General features: G+C 31.4%; 1 protein-coding gene across 1 annotated transcript; it reads right to left on the bottom strand.

Annotated features, from left to right (window-relative positions):
- Positions 1-11: 11 nt before the first annotated feature.
- LOC115884205 (zinc finger CCHC domain-containing protein 24-like) lies at positions 12-17,584 on the bottom strand. Its single transcript, XM_030902703.1, has 5 exons — positions 17,312-17,584; positions 12,521-12,731; positions 9,844-10,107; positions 3,707-3,871; positions 12-412 (listed from the first exon to the last, which is right to left on the bottom strand). Exons 2-5 carry the CDS (start codon positions 12,704-12,706, stop codon positions 299-301), a joined length of 729 nt encoding a protein of 242 aa, XP_030758563.1. The 5' UTR covers positions 12,707-12,731; positions 17,312-17,584; the 3' UTR covers positions 12-298.
- Between the last annotated feature and the right edge of the window lie 226 nt (positions 17,585-17,810).

Here is a 17,810-nt window from a genome sequence, read left to right as displayed (position 1 = left end):
ATAACAAAAAAAATGTTTTAGATTTTATTTTTAGGAAAAATCTAGTGAGTAATATATGGGATCATATTCCTGATGAGAATAATATTAAAAGCAGATAGTTTTTCGGAATATGTCCCCATAATGAAAATAATTAGATGAAAACATAAGTACTAGCAAATAATACTAAAACAATATGGCAACAAAATGCAGATGCAAATAATAATAAAAAAAACAAAAGTATAAAAATAAAAAATAAATTTTCAAGTATCTCTAAAAAAACAATAAAAATAATAAAGCCTTTGGTTTAATAGATTTCTTCTTATTGTACTCGTCTGCAGTAATATCCAAGCTCTTTGCATTTTTGGCACAAATGTTGAGGATGAACCTTCGATTGGTCCGAAACATCCAGACCATCTGGCTTCTCTAACGGTCGCTAGAAATTAGAAATTATAACCAATTATAATTTTTAACAGTTCAGGGTAGTCCGAATACAGAGAGTCCGAAGAATACAGGGTAGTCCGAACTGTATTCCGGAAACTTCGGCAGCATATTCTTATTATTAGATATACATTTATACTTCGTATAAATGTATATCTTAAAATGCTTAGTTTCGGAGATACCGGGTGTAGAAGTTTCATTTTTATTTCGATTTTTTCCAAATAATCTCTGAAGTAACGACGTCAATACACACAAATAAACAAAACGTCGTTGGACAAAAATTGGGGTCTGGGTTTTTTGACCAGAGAAATTTGATTTTGATGTCAATATGACTCCTACTTGTAGAGGGCGCCACCTACATGTGTTTTAACTGTTTTGAAGAGTAATAACTTTTTGTCCGTACCTGTATAAAACTATTAAGTCAAACATATCGTCATTTTTTACATAATAATGTCTCTTGGTAAAAATCGCTACGAGCAACCGTTCTCAAGATATTTAGAATGGATATAATCAATACATATCATTATTGACAAAAAATAAACATATTGACAGTAGTTATATATTTGACTGAAATGATGAATTTAGGAACTTTTTATTTTTCATAAATATACATATAAATATAAATTTTTCTACGAAAAAATGACGATAAAACAGTTTCTGTTGAACTTTTGGCACAAATACATTTCAAATTTATGATTTCCATCCCTGATGGAAAATATGATCATATTTTCCATCAGTCTAATAACTATTTAGTCAATATCATGGCTGGGAAACTTAAATGGAAATGACAGTTCATTAAAAATAGTTTTTCCTCCAAGATGCAGAGGCGCAAAATATTAAAACTGTCAATATTAACAATGCAAATGTCAATATCTGACAATAATAAAATTTGATTTTTAACTGTCACTCAGAGACGCGTTTGTTGTGATTTTACGGTTTGATTTCGTTTTGATTTGTCGAATTATTGTAAAATTAAATTCCTTCAGATTTTTTGCCAGTATTCTGTTTTAGACAATGTTTTTTAAAAATGGTGGGACAATTTGTGTTTTGTAATAACTCTTAATTATTTTTTATCATGAAGTTTAATTGTTGTACACCTGGTTTCCGAAGGATACAATGGTAAGTAAATTAAACATATCTACTTACAGTTATAGATTTTTTAAATTAGTACTGCTAATAAATGCTACTTGCACTAAATAACTACATAGTACATCTCTATTGCAGTTATTTAATTTTTTTTACGGTGCATGTGGGAATTAAGGACGCGCGTTTTATATTAGCATGATCAGCAGATGATTACATCTGATTTAATTTGTTTTTATTATTTCAGGTCCCAAACGGAAACAAACTGGGAATCTTGCCTACACCAAAATTATATACCTAGCCGTTTCCAATTCACTTCAAAGAGAGGCAAATTATGTAAAACTGCCTGCTATTTGCTGAAAACCGCCAAAGATTAAATTATAACTGTAACAACTTAATATATACTATTTCTAGTATTTTTAATATATTTTTTAATTAATATCCGACATATAGGAACACTTTGTATGCTTTTAATTCAGTTGATTTATCGTTTATAATATGTTCGACCTAATTAAAAGCACACAAAGTGTTCTAACATGTATGTCTAAATTTATTTTAAATTAACTAAAACAACCCCCCTTCCCCGCACCCCTCTCATCCATTAGTATTTCTTCCTCCATCTACCAGAGGCGCCCTTGTATAATAAAATTGAAATGTATTATAAGCTGCCTATCTATTTAATAGTATAAGTCTTTTATCTATGGTCAATATGTTTAATTTATGTCAATAATGACAAGTATAGTATTGATAATTTCGATTCCAAATATCTCGAGAACCATTACAGCGATTTTTAACAAGAGACCTTTTCTACGTAAAAAAAGTCGTAAATGTATATTTTTTACCCAGTAGTTTAATACAGGTACGGACGAAAAGTTATTGCTCTTAAAAATATGTAGGTGGCGCTCTCTACAAGTAGGAGTCATATTGACATCAAAATCAAATTTCTCATGTCAAAAAACTCCCAGACACAAATTTTCATCCAAATATTGACGCTACTTCAGAAATTATTTGGAAAAAATCGAAATAAAAATGAAACTTCTACACCCTTACCAAGAACAGTTAACCTAATAGGACTGCTCTTGTCATGGTTATTACTCCTTATCCGGCAACCAATAATACACACACGTGCATTATTGGTTACCGAATGCAAAACGTTCATTATTTAGTTTATTTATTTAAACACCTTATATGTATGCAGTATAGAAAATTAACTGCATAAATCGTATTAAATACTTGGATAATGCATTTTTAAGAACAGCAGTTCCCAGCATCACCTTTTGCAAGCATTCTTTTTAGAGTACTTCCATATTTTGCTTTAAAATAATTAATAAACAAAATCGTGGGCACTTAGTATGCACTTTGTCACAATCCACAACACAAAATGAACGTATTTATACACTCTATAGCTCTAAAAACTTTAAAGACACCTTTTTCACATTTAAAATTGACAAAATAATTAACTCAAAATTTCTCAGCTGTTATTTTTATAAGTTTACCATAGGCAACTAATAATACACACTATCAAGGCCACGAAGGCTTTGACAAGGGCTACACTGACGTCACAACTGTCAGCTGAAGCGCGGGAAGAGGCGAATGTACGTCTCAGGGTGCAGCCACACTATCCTAAAAACGGCGTAACAGCGTAACGACCTTGAATCGATTTCCAGCAATTCTATTGGCTGAAATTTTTGACAGATGAATTTGACAGATAAAATTTCTGACAGATGAATTTTTCAGCCAATAGAATTACTGGAAATCTATTCAAGGTCATTACGCCGTTACGCCGATACGCCGTTTTTAGGATAGTGTGGCTGCACCCTCATGAGGATGAGAAATCCTGTTAGTTTACCGTTCTTGCACCCTTTTGAATATGCTGCTGAAGTTTCCGGAATACAGTTCGGACCATCCTGTATATCAAATAGCCATTATAATATTTTGTTGCTAAAAACACTTCACAAAATCAGGAACAACGTTGCAATTAAAAGACCACTAAGAATTGTGTGTCCATGTTCCATATTTTTTGCCTTTTTTTTGAATGATTATACATCAGTATGTCCCCCGATCAGGGGCGGATACAGGAATTTATTTTAGGGAGGGGGCAAATAAAAATTAGGTAATGTAAAATATGCTTTTTAGGACGCCATTTTTAACCCAAAAGCCTAATATTTAACCCAATTTATAGATCTTAAGGGGGGGGGATGCCTACCTGTTTGTGTGGATAGACGTTGATATGGCACTTGATGCACTCTTGACCCATGTTTGACCAAGAGTTTCCGGACATCCATTTCCGTTTGCATTTGGGACATTTATATTCACCAAAACATCTTTTTCTTCCTTGGTATGGAGTTTTTCCTTCGCCTTTTGGACGGGCCTAAAAAGTTTACAAAAAAAAACTTTAAACATTGTGAATTTTTGACTCCCACGGTGGAACTCCATAATCTAATTATACAGGGAATTTTTTTTTGTTTCTGCGAGATCGATTCTTTGATCTTGATGATCTTTAGCTAGCCTCAGGTCAAAAATCACTGATCATTTTTCTTTCAGTACTTGACTATTACCTGAGTTATTTCTTGTCATAATCATAAATAATTAACAAAAGTTGATCAGAAGTCAGAATCAGAAAGATCTTTAGCAATCTCTGATTAACTCTGTTACTCAATTTACATCATCTGAACATCTGATCCGACCATGGCTGCCACGATTTTCAGGCTTTGTCATTAGATGGTCATCAGATCATCAGTCAAGTGTCAAGTATTGACTTAAAATAACAGAAAGTCAGAAAATCAGTAAAAAATCACTAACACTATTAACAGTGTACTGAAAATTAAATTGCACTTTTCTTCATAGAAGACTTTTAATTTTGAATTAATTTATTGGTGATCTTCAGTTAGCGTCAGTCAATTACTGAGTGAGGGTTGCGATCCTCAAACAGCAAGCGGAGTATAATCATTTGATCATATCCTGATTTCATCATTCGCTAAATAGGATCAGTTAAGACCCTACTGAAGACAAGTCAAAATCAGTCAAAATTAAATTGTCAAGAAAAAAATATAACATTTTTTGAACGAGTTGTAGATTACAGCGCCATCTCATAGCGCATAGCTAAAGTTTACTACATAATTGATCATAGCACCACCTAGTCAAAAATAGCCGAAGTTTGAAACTACAACAGAAACATTTCAAACAGTTTGAAATCTATCTCCTTCCGAAAGTTACTGTGCCTAGTGGATAATAGAGGACCGATTTAGTAAGTGTATTATGTGTTGCCTAAGGTATTTTTATGTAATTCAAAATTGATTAGTTTTTCATCTTAAATTTTTGATTTTAAAGATTAACAATGAATAATTATTAATTTCACTACATGACTGTATTATCTATTTTATTAAATTTAAAATGTTGAATATTGTAACGTGTAAACATCTAAATTTATTATCGTTAAACATAAGAAGTACCAGACTAAAAAACAAATGGCAAGTATAAATCTAATTTATTATTGTTTTAAATTCTTTCTATCGCTATTTTTCGATGAAAACGCAGTTGCATTGGCATTAATAAAAAGAAAACAATAGTTATCGCACTTTGTTGATGGCTAAGCAATAAACCTGAAAGGATTTCAGATAATTTTGCCATTGATATTGGTACAAGTAATAAATAAAATTGTTTATACCCTGATAACTAATGTTCATAATTTGCACATTACGAAGTGGAGTAGATTTTTCGATAAAAAACGTTCTCATATGACAAGAAAGGACTGAGAAACTTTTATAAAAATATAAATTAAATTCCATTTTATTTGAATGTATGTACTGATTTCTTTTAGTCACACTAATTAATTTGAAATAATTTAAACATGACACATCGTAAAAAAACTAATAAACTAACTAAGATGTTTCTCGTTTAATAATTCCTTATAAAAACACTTTAAAAGTGCAGTTCTTTCTTTCAAATATAGGTTGACAATTTTATGACCAGCTCAGAATAATAAACTAGAGTTTATTACCTTAAAAAAAGGAACTGAAATGCCCCTATCAAGAGTCTCAAGAGTGCCTATTTAGAAATTTAGGTATGCTCTATTAAAATGTGTATAGATTATACGGGGTATACGTAAAAGATTCTATTTAAGGCAGAGAGAATTTATTAGCTGTTAAAATAAAAATCATGTTTTGAGATAGAGGGTGTGTTTTAATATTGTTTAAGAGAGAGAGAGAGAGAGAGAGAGAGTCTTTTAATTCATAATTAAGTAATGACATAATAATATATAATCTTAGAGACTTTTTCGAGTCAAAAATCTAAAATACACAATAATTTTTGTTTTACTTCGTATAGGGTGTCACTTTTGGTACCTATACAGGGTGGCGCACCTCAGTCACGAAAACGGAAATATGTAGAAACAAATTTTTTATGAGTATATCTAGAGAGGCAATGTGCATAATTTAAAATTATTCTCAAATGTACAGGGTGTGTCAGAACTAAGATCCATACCAAAGTTATATTTTTTCTTAGGGAACACACATACCAAGTATTTTATTTCAATTTTGGATTCTTGAGCATAAAATAAGGAATTTATTATAAGTGTTTAATATGTTTAAATGCTTTGGTTTTTGAGATATTTAAAGATATTTAAACATGCATGTCATAATAAAAAAGTTTGTCAACACCGTGTACATTACTTTTCAGAGTTAATTCTTGTGCTGACTCTGAAGCCAGAGAAATAAATTTTACTTTTTAAATTATGCACATTGCCTCCCCACATAGTATCCATAAAATATTTTGTTTCTACATCTTTCCGTTTTCGTATAATCAACCGAGGCGAATGAGGTGCGCCACCCTGTATACTTATTACTTCGTACATAAATTTAAAACTTATTTCTAAAAAATAAGTAAAAAAGTATATTGCACAGAATGGAATTATTATTCTTTATACTGTGGTATTGTACCATACGATAAAAAAACGGCGTCAAAGACGGCTGAGGAATGACAATCGATGATAATTTCGGCGATGTCAATTACCTGGCCCGTACACTTCTTTATTTTTTAATGGCGCTTACTGGCAATAGGCCTTAAGAAGGTTGATTTGGTTTGGTTTGGTAAAACTTATTTTTAAATGGTTTAGTTTAAAATTTGAGAAAAAATACTGTTTTGGAAACAGATTTGTGTATCTGGAAAAGTTCTATCCTTTTTTAGTCTTTCTATAATTAGTGTGCAGAACAAAAAAAATCACGGAAAAATATTATATATTATAAATAGGAAATATACAATATCAGCTATAATTTTTTTACACAGAAACAATTTTTGTCTAAAGGCGGGTTCTCACTTGTCAGTTTCACCGACGCAGTCTGACTGATTCATTATCAATGAAAAATAAAAATCAACGATTGTATTCACACGTTTCATATTTTGCTACATTCAGTATTCAGTTGGTCCAAACATTTTAACGTGGTGATTTCGTAGACATGAAAATGGTTAAAACAAAATTGAAACTAGGTGTTCGCGAAGTTTGTTTACAATTAGCAAATGAATTACAGAATATTCTGGTGAATCAGAAAAGAAGAAAACGTTTTTTTGAAGCAGATACGTCTACAAGAAACCGTTGACGTTCTATTTTAACAGAACGTCAACGGTTTCTTGTAGACGTATCTGCTTTAAAAAAAAACTAAAGTGTTCTCATAATAGTTTGGATTTAAATATTTTAAATAGTTTTTTTTCTTTATTCTTTGATTTTTTTTGCTTCCGACGATAGAATTTCCGAAACGTTAAGCTTTTTTTTTTGTTAGGCAAATTTGTATAACTGTAAACATAACTTCTGACAAGCAGTATCCGTTTAGGTTTAACGCAGAAGTGTTTACAAAAAATAAGTATTTTATTATGTAGCTTTTCTTGCAGTGCTGTGCCAAAATACCCATAAAGGATTTTTTTCGAGATTAATTAACTTTAACTTGTAAACTGAACAAATTACGAAAATGTAGTTCTCACGCTTCAGTTTCTATTCATTATTCGATAATGATCAGTCAAAAATTAAAAAAAGTAGAACTGGTTTTCACTTTAACTGAAAGTACGAATTTACCGATCATTTAACATGAAAATGTGTTCTGACGTTCATTATTTGTTCAGTATCACTGAATCAGTCAGACTGCGTCAGCGAAACTGACAAGTGAGAACCCGCCTTAATGTAAAGTGGCATCAAAGACTTTATTTTTCTATTTTGTGCCAATACAAATTGGAGTTCTTTAAAGTGATTAAACTGTAAAAATATCACCCACTTATGTAACATAACTGACAGAAAAGCAAACATCTGTTCAGGTAGGTCTGACATGAAAGGGAAAAAGAAATATATACGGTCAAATAAATTACACTTAAAGGCGTTCTCAAAATAAGGCAATAAAAACCGATAAATTATGACACCGACTAGAAGAAAAGTGTGAACTATCCATTCATTCCTCTAAACACTTTTCAAGATATACAGGGTGAAAATTATAGAACTGGAAATATTTAACGTTAAGTTTATAGTTTATATTTTTATTCCAAAACTACTCCACTGATTTAAAAAAAATGAAAATTTAGTGTCCTTTCTTTATATACATGGTGTTTAAAATGTTTTTATTCCTTTTAGATTATACCGGGTGCGTCTCAAAAGTGGCTCACCCCTATAATTTTTTTTTATTTTTTTCACTTAAAAAAACGAGATTTGGTATGTTAGTTAGTATATGGCATAAATTATAGGATTGATTGACGTATTCAATTGTTTTTGGTCACTTCCTGTTTCACCGGAAATGTCTAGAACTTTTGATTTTTAAATGGCACCCTAGGTATTTTTTTACTTTCTTCGATAAAAAATAACACTCTGAATAGAATGACATATCATATGTCAACTTTTGACATTATATACAGGGTGTTTAAAATGTTTTTATTCCTATTAGATTATACAGGGTGCGTCTAAAAAGTGGCTCACCCCTATAATTTTTTTTATTTTTTCAATGAAAAAAACGAGATTTGGTATGTTAGTATATGGCATAAATTAGGATTGATTGGCGTATTCAATTGTTTTTGGTCACTTCCTGTTTCACCGGAAATGTCTAGAACTTTTGATTTTTAAATGGCACCCTAGGTATTTTTTTACTTTATTCGATAGAAAATAACACTCTGAATAGAATGGCATATCATATGTTAACTTTTGACATTTTCACATATGGTTTATTTGAAATTATATAACTTGCTTGTTCGTAACGAAAATTTGACTCGAAATACCAAGTGTGTGGTATCAAATTATTCGTAAAAAATGCTTTTTCCAAATATGCTAATGAGCCACCCTCGTTCCATTTGAAAAAATTGAGATATGATTAAAAATACGATTTGGGCATCTTTTAACCGGCCAGGACAAGACACTCCTTGATTAAGAATTAGTGTTTTTAACATAGCCATGGCCATGGCACTCTAGATTGAAATTTAAAATACAATTTTTTATTAAGCGAGAATGTCAAAAGTTGACATGATATGTCATTTTATTCAGAATATCATGTTCTATCGAATAAAGTAAAAAAATACCGAGGGTGCCATTTAAAAATCAAAACGTGTAGTCATTTCCGGTGAAACAGAAAGTGATCAAAAACAATTAAATACGTCAAGCAATCCCAATTTATGTCATATACTAACATACCAAATCTCGTTTTTTTATCTGAAAAATAAAAAAATTATAGAACTGAGCCACTTCTGAGACGCACCCGGTATAATATAGGGCGAATTTTGTTGAATTCTTCGACTCGCCTTGTATCTCGGTTATCTCATAACTTATCGAAAAGGTGAAAACTGAGTGTACCACAGAATCCTTCACGTAAAATCCAGTGGCGTAACTGTTTTTTCGCTGGGAGACGTCGTTCTCAAAATATAAACCGAAGTTATTTATTTTTAACGGGACACCCTGTATATTGCTTTTCTATTGTGTCTTGTCATGAAAATATTATATACTCTATATTTATTTTCATAAACAAAGTAAAAAATGCATTATTTAACTTTTTTAACATTAATTTTGGTTATTGGCTATTCCACGTCAGTTTCTGTGCAAATTATTGCACAAGTGCATCAAAAACATCAATAACTCTGACAACTTGTTATCTATAAGGATACCTTATCTTTGTATAGGTACATAAAATATTTCTAGTCTTCTGAATAAACCAAGAATTCACAAATATACAGGATGTTGCATTTAAAATAAAAAAGTCGATTTTAACCACCGTTACATAACCTCTTACTTAACACATCCTCTATAAAAAGATCTTTTTGAATACGTTTCCATTTTGCTAGTACACACGAGACTGTATACATATCTTTTATTATTAAAATTCTCACCTGTGGACAGTCCTTAATATAATGTCCCTTCTGGAAGCACAAATGACACAAATATGAAGATGGCGGCCTCTTGATCGGTTTCCTGTCTAGTGCCAGTTCTGCCAACTGTTCTGTTAGATCGATCACGTCATTGGCGTACGCGTGACTCATGCTGTTTAAATTGTTCAGGTTGCTGAGGTTGGCCAGGTTGCTGTAGAGATTGTACGAATACTGAGTGTGTCCCGGTGAAAACGGCGATCCCCAAGTTGGACTGAGTAATTTTGCCTAAAATAGATATATTTTTAACTAATATACATAAAAAAATTGGCGTTGTGATATAGGATGTAAAAAAGTTTCTTTATCGAACATTTTCAAGTGATTCCCCATAGTTATAAATAAATCGAAACAATAGTAGGGTCATTCTCCAGTTAAAATAAACTTTTTAAATAGTTTAGCATACAAATAATGTGTTCCTATATTATCCGACTAAAAAAATTAATTTATTCTTATTATTACTCAACACTTACGTCACAACATTACAGAGTTAAAGTACCATAATTTTAAAAATGAGAATGCAGTTATTGGATTAACTTTATTTCAAATAAAACTTAAACTTTAATAAAAACTACTAAATTATTATAAGTCTGATTACATTAGTTGGAATTGTTTTCTAGATAATCGCATAATCAGCAGATAAGACTCGCAAAAAATTGCAAAGATAGTAGCACCAAAATTTACAGAATTAAAAGCACAGCGTATTCACTAGACAGCCAGTCGACTTACAGTCATTAACGTGGAAATCTCTGCGTACCTATAATCGATACAAAATAAACTTTGAGTTACGTCATCGAGGGCGCGATTATTAAATGCATTTTTGCCAACTATGGACATATTCGGCGCTGGGATTGAAATTTAACTAGAATTCAAATTTCCCGCTGGCGATTCAGGTCGTAGCGCTGCTGTAAAAATGTCAAGTGGCCATATTTAATTATCGATATTTTGATTTGTGACACTTTTTGGTTTAAGTGAATTGTGTTGCAATACTATAAGCTTAAAATTTTTACTAGCAGACCTTGCAGTCGGAAATTGAACTTTTTAGAACCTCTTCTAGTGCGAAATGTACAAGATGCCGAAGCAGCTTAACAGCCGTTACAAAAAAATTATCGAAACAGTATTAGAATATTTCGAGCGGGAAAGCGGTAAACTGGCCCTTTGTGTCCCTTAAGTGCTGTTAGGGATGTGAGTTTTGTTATAGTGAATAATAACTGTTTATATATTTATATCTAATTCATTTTTATTTCCTAAAATATTTTAATTAAAAGAAAATATGTTAAAGTCGACTACGCTGTGCCAAGACTCACCCTGTAAAAGAACATATTTTTGAATAAGTATTTCATTTCAATTACATATACTGGGTGCGTCTCAAATGTACCCCTATAACTTTTTTTATTTTTTTAGATAAAAAAAAACGACATTTGGCATGTTAGTATATGATATAAAGTGGGATTGATTGACGTTTTCAATTGAGTTTTGTCATTTCCTGTTTTACTGGAAATTACTACAACTTTCGATTTTTAAATGTCACCCTCGTCATATTTCTACTTTATTTGACACTCTCAATAGAAATGACATCTTTTCATATGTCATCATATGTCAGCTTTCGACATTTTCGCATATAGTTGATTTGAAATTGTAACATGTGGTTCAGAGCGACAATTTGACTCGAAATACCAAGTGTGTCGTAGAAAATTATTCGTAAAAAAATGCTTTTTTCAAATATGCTAATGAGTCACTCTTGTTCAATTTGAAAAAATTGAGATATAAAGTCAGAACAAGACACAAAAAAGATTACACGATCAAATAGAAGTATTTTTTCAAGGCTCCTTGATTAAAAATTAGTGTTTTTAATACAGCCCTGGCACTCTAGATTGATATTTAAATACGATTACATACAGTACGTCTGCTGGATCTGTGTCTATAAAAGGAATGCGGACAAAAAACATTTAAATAAACAGCAATATATTTTATACGTCGACTTGACGAGTACGTCACCGCAAATCGCTCCGCCCACTCATTTTATTGGCTACTTGCAAATTTGTCGAATTTTTATTGATGGGACGCGTCGTCTAATTTTTTACGAAAAACATCGAGAGAATATCGTTTCCCCTCTCAAGGATACCCCGTAGCTACAGAACGGACAGACGCACTGTACGATTTTCTTAAGCGAAAATGTCAAAAATTGACATATGATATATCATTCTACACAGAGTGTCATTTTTTATCGAATAAAGTAAAAATATACCGAGGGTGCCATTTAAAAATCAAAATTTATAGTTATTTCCGGTGAAAAAGAATGTAATAGAAAACAATTGAATACGTCAATTAATCCTAATCTATGGCACATACTAACATACCGAATCTCGTTTTTTTTATCCAAAAAAAAATAAAAAAAAAATTATAGGGGTGAGCCACTTTCGAGATATACCCAGTATACCTATAATAACATGGTTAGTAAAAGTATTCGATGATAAAGTATTACCTGTCCAACGAGTCAGAGAAATTTTCGATAGACGACATTCAAAAATGACAGAAAATACAATGTACCTGTGAATTAAAATGACAGACACAACAGCACTTACATGGATCGTCTCGTTGGACAGACTATAGTTGATCTTTTTTGATTTTTGATGATATTTACCTGATATGGCTCATTACTTTGGTATTGGTACCAATTCGTTGGAGTTGTAGCGGCATAGGACGGAGTAAATAGTGAATTTGCAGATCCAGAACTTCCATAATCTTGTTGCCTGGCATGGCGATTCAGTGAAGAAAATGAAGGTGATAGCTGAGAAGGTTGGTTGAACAGAGTAGCTGTCGGAGACATAATGTCGAGTAAATCGAAAATACCCCTAAACAGAATAAAAATATGATGCAATAAATGTATATAAAGCATTAAAGTACGTAAATAATATCTATATTTGACATCAATTAAACTTTTAGTTACGTAATCGGGGGCGCCATTTTTAAAATCATTGTTGCAACCATGAACGTATTCAGCGCCGGATTGGAGTTTAAATTTCGCGCTGGAGATTCAGTTGGTAGCTCTGCTATAAAAAATGTCAATTTAATTGCCACATTTACTTATTTATATTCTGACTTTGTCATTCGTTTTGACATTTTAGTTTTTTATAACGAGTTTTTGGTTTTAATAAATAGTGTTGTGATACTTTAAGCTTTGACTTTAAGCTTAAAAATGTTTACTAGAAGACCTTGCAGTCTGACATTGTTCTTTTTAGAACCTCTTTTAGTGCAAAGGGTACATTAATAGCCATAAAAAACTTATCGTAACTTTATTAGAATAGTTTGAACGGAAAAGCGGTAGTAAAATGGCCCTTTATGTCCCTTAAGTGCTGTTAAGAAGGTGAGTTTTGTTCATGTAAATAATAAGTGTTTGTATATTTATAATTAATTTATTTTTGTTTCCAAAAATATTTTGATAAAAAGAAAATACGTAAAAGTGGGCAGCGCTGTGCCGGTCAAGCTTAATCACGCGACCAAAAGTTTATTTGATATGAACTATATACACGGTGGTCTGAACTGTATTCCAGAAACTTAGGATAAAAAAAGGATATACAGTTATATGAACTTTTTTACTTATTTTTATCTGCAGAATATGTGGACAAAGTTTCCGGAATACAGTTCGGACCACCCTGTATATTGTTTTAGTACATAAACATTCTACAATATAATAAGTGATTAAGTGATACCACAGCCTATTCGTAACCAACTTTCCAACTTGCATGAAACTCTACATACTTATCTAGATATTGGCTTATATATGCAACAAGTCATATTATGAGCTCAGTTTAGAAAAACTATTGAAATTAATGCTTTGAGTACTGTCATGTTGTATAAGACAGGTGCGGCAGGTAAAATGCGGATATATAACGAATAGATAAAGATGGCCAACTGGTAATAAATAAGCTGTGTTGATATATTACTCTTATTTACAATAAACTGATTGACTTGTAAAACAAATAATGGAATATCATTGTTAGTATATTTTATTCTCTCTACCCAAAAGAATCAGATTAAATTTGTTTTAAAACCAATGAGGAAGGCACAATTTTCTTATTTAAAAGACTTTCCTTCAATACCAAAATATATTCTGTACTTAGTACTTAACAGAGATGGCCCTTACTTTTTAATGTCACTGTATTAATTGGACTTAATTAAATGTACCGGACTGTTTAATTCATTTTTTATTTCATTAATTTCACTTTAATATCACATACAGTTGCATGGAATTCAGTGTGAAACAAAATATTGCTGTCTAAATTGTTTACAGATTACTCATTTTTATTAGTTTGAAAAAAGTTTGATTTCCACTACAAGGAATACGAAAATAGATTTTGAAAATAAGAGAGTGGTTATGAATTTTGTTTGAAATGTATTGTTGTGTTTGAGAAATTCCTATGTAGGAAATGCAACAAGAGGTTTTCGTTATGTTGCTTTTTGCTTTGGACTTCTAATCTAATGGAAATAAAGATATTTTTAAAATTAAATAGTGTACAGAGAAGATTAAAGACCTTATCCCTACAAGTGTGCGAATTTCTGCATTTGTGCGAAGTGTACAAGATAGCTTAATAGCCAATGCAAAAACTCATCGCAACCTTATTAGAATATTTTGAACGGGAATGCGGTAGTAATGACCCTTTATATCCCTAGTGCTGTTAAGGAGGTGAGTTATGTAAATAATAATTGTTTATATATTTATAATTAATTTATTTTTGTTTCCTAAAATATTTTGATTATAGAAAATATGTAAAAGTGGGCAACGCTGGCCGGACAAGCTTAATCACGTGACTAAAAGTTTAATTGGAATGAACCATAATAATTTTAATTTAAATTCCTATTTAAACTAAAATTTACTGATCAAACACAGATGACCAGCTGGTAGTAAATAAGCTGTGGCCAAACCGTAGTACATAGTAAAATTGTCATATTATTTTAGATTGCACCTTCTATTGCACGACTATACTGACACAGGGTTACAACAGTTCAATTAATAATGATTAAAACTAATTTTGAGTAGAGGAAAATACACTTTAATATATGTTTACAATAAGTAAATTTAAATTTAGAGTAGTTCATATCATTTTAACTAAACAAATTTCAGTCATTATAGGTTAAAGTGTATTTTTTGTAGAGAAATATTTACTAAAGAAATAAGATGAGATTCACCTTTTTACAGACAGTGGTATATCTTTTACATCGATGCATAGCTCTTGCATTTTTAGCATTAGCAGTGCAGTTAAGCTTGAAAACAATTCAATGCGTTCTAAATGTTAGCGAGTGCAGCTGAAAATAAAACTATATTAAAGCAATGGGTGCAAAAATTGAAAAATAACTGTAAGTCTATAAATAATACATGTTTGGAGTATATGTCATTCAAACATCAACAGGCAATGTGTAGCTTTACATTTAATTAAAAAAGAAACCATTGGTTTGAATTTGATTTGGAGATAATATCTCTTCTATTATTAAATATACAGGGTGAGTCTTAAATAAGTGCAAATATTTTTAAGGGTGGCATAGTTCTCCCCAGGAAGAGTTTCTTTCGTGTGTTTTTTCCTGTATATTTTAGAAAATTACGGTCTTACGATTGCGGCTTAACTCTATGGTTACGGCACTCAAAGAGATGCCGTATAGCACGTATAGCCGCCCATACTAAAATATGTTAATATCTCGAAAACTGCGACTTTGACTGATTTTGATGTTATTACAAATTTTGTTGCAAATATTATTCCTAATCTTAATTTGAAAACCGCGTTTCGCTAGCTACTGTAATTTTGGAGTTACTATTTCTTAAAACTTTTAACCCCCTCCCATACCCCCTTACCCCCCCCCCTCCACCAAAAACTAATGTCCAGATTCTCGGGTGCCACAGTGTTTTTGTGCCAAATTTGGTTAAAATCGGTTCAGCGGTTTTTGAGTTATCGTGTTACAGACGGACAGACGGACGGACAGACCGACAGACATACAGACAGACATCATGAAAATATTTTGTATTTAGGTCATTTATGACCCAAGTAACTCATTTTGAGTGAAATTAAAAAAACTTTTTTTTTGCCGATCGTAATAGCCTACCTAATACCTATTGGTATGGTCGACTAATAAATCAATTTTTAAAAAAAATACAAGGAAATGGGGTCCGTTCGACTTTACGGACACAAGAATTTAAAAAAAAAACAAAAATTGTCCTGAAAAGTACGTGTTTTAGTAGGTATTATTAATGTTTATTTCATCGAGATCTTACCAGCCCTGAAAAGATTTACACCTATTTAAGGCTCACCCTCTATATCAACTGAAAACAAATGCATTCGTTACAATATAAGCTTAAAACAGTGAAAATTTGGAAATTTTTGAAAAATATTTAGGAATTTTTTTAATTTTTATATAACAAACATAATAACAATACATAAAATGACAACATTCGTTGTAGATTCACTTTATAAGAACGGAAACTCAGAGATCCAGTGGTTCTCAAAATTTAACCAAGAAATATTTTTTTTTTCAATTTTCAAAATAAAATAACTCGGTTGTTTTGAACTTATTTAAAAAGCGGTAAAGACAAAATATGTTTATTTTATCGAGATCTACTAGCTCTGAAAATATTTGCACATATTTAAGGCTCACCCTGTATATCAACTGAAAACAAATGTATTTTTATTAACATATAAGCTTAAAATATTGAAAATTTGAAAATTTTCGAAAAATATTTAAAATATGTTTCTTTTATCGAGATCTACCAGCCCTGAAAATATTTGCACTTATTTTTAACTCATTTTGTATAGGTAAAATTTTATATGTATTTAGAAATTTTTTATGAGATTTTGTTTCTATTTCAACTAAAATTGTTCAGGTAATTTTCTCAGATTTTTTTCTTTCTATTTTTTAATTCAGTTACTCTGCTCTGTGTAACAGATGTAGAGGTGTACTGTATAATTAATTCTTAACACCAAACGAGAGTTTATATTACTCCTCAAAGCAAATAAACTGATCTGGAAATACCGACGAACCGATTTTAAAAATAGCAATCGAAAGTTCAGTAAAAAAAGCGAAAACGAAAATGTATAGGCCCCACAAACCTACTTGTTTCGGTTTCCGAAAGGCCTACATTTTTTTTTCGGAATAATATAGGCCAGAGAATATTAGAACTGTGCCAAAAAACTAAATGTGTCTCTCCTGTATTTAATTTTCACTATATTACGAGAATTTCAAGTAAGAAAATGCCAAATCTTCAGTTTTTAAATGCCAAAAAAAAACATATTATATCGTGTATCATTATGAACAATCCAAGCCTTATTTGTTTAACTTGCAAAGCCTGCAGTTATTTGTGTAACATACAGCATCCTTGGTGGTCTAAACTTTATTTATATTTGTGTTAAAAGAAAAAAGAAGAATTATAACAGAAAAATTCTCCTACCTTAAGTTAAATTAATCCTATATTCCAAAAAAACATACACACTTTCTCGAAAAAATACTTCTATAAGATCGTTACATAAAAACCGCGCTTGATTTTTTGTTTCGATATCGAAAAAACAATAGAACAACGACGGAAAACAAAATCGAATCGTATCGGATAGCTGTCAAACTTTTTTTTACATTTTCAGGACCGTATTCGTACGATACTCTCGGGGCCAGTATCGACAGATCGAAGTAGCCAGCTTGGGATAATCTGGTCTGGATCATTCAGTGTGGTTCTGGTCGTACTCACTGACGGGTGACGTCACGCCGGGAGGAGTGGGGAGAATCCCTGAGTCGAGCTTTGGCTTAAAATAAGTCAAGGAGAAGGAACGGGGCTAGCAATAATTCTAGGCAATCGGGAGAATTGTGTGTGCCCGTGTGTATTGTACAAACACGTAAAAAATGAATTGCCTGCTTAAGACGGGGAATTAATTAGCATATCATATATATCAGTGGCG

Source organism: Sitophilus oryzae, unplaced genomic scaffold (genome assembly GCF_002938485.1).
Source record: "Sitophilus oryzae breed Bouriz unplaced genomic scaffold, Soryzae_2.0 scaffold_213_pilon_pilon, whole genome shotgun sequence".
Taxonomy (NCBI): Eukaryota; Metazoa; Arthropoda; class Insecta; order Coleoptera; family Curculionidae; genus Sitophilus; species Sitophilus oryzae.
This window is presented reverse-complemented; position numbering and strand designations above follow the sequence as displayed.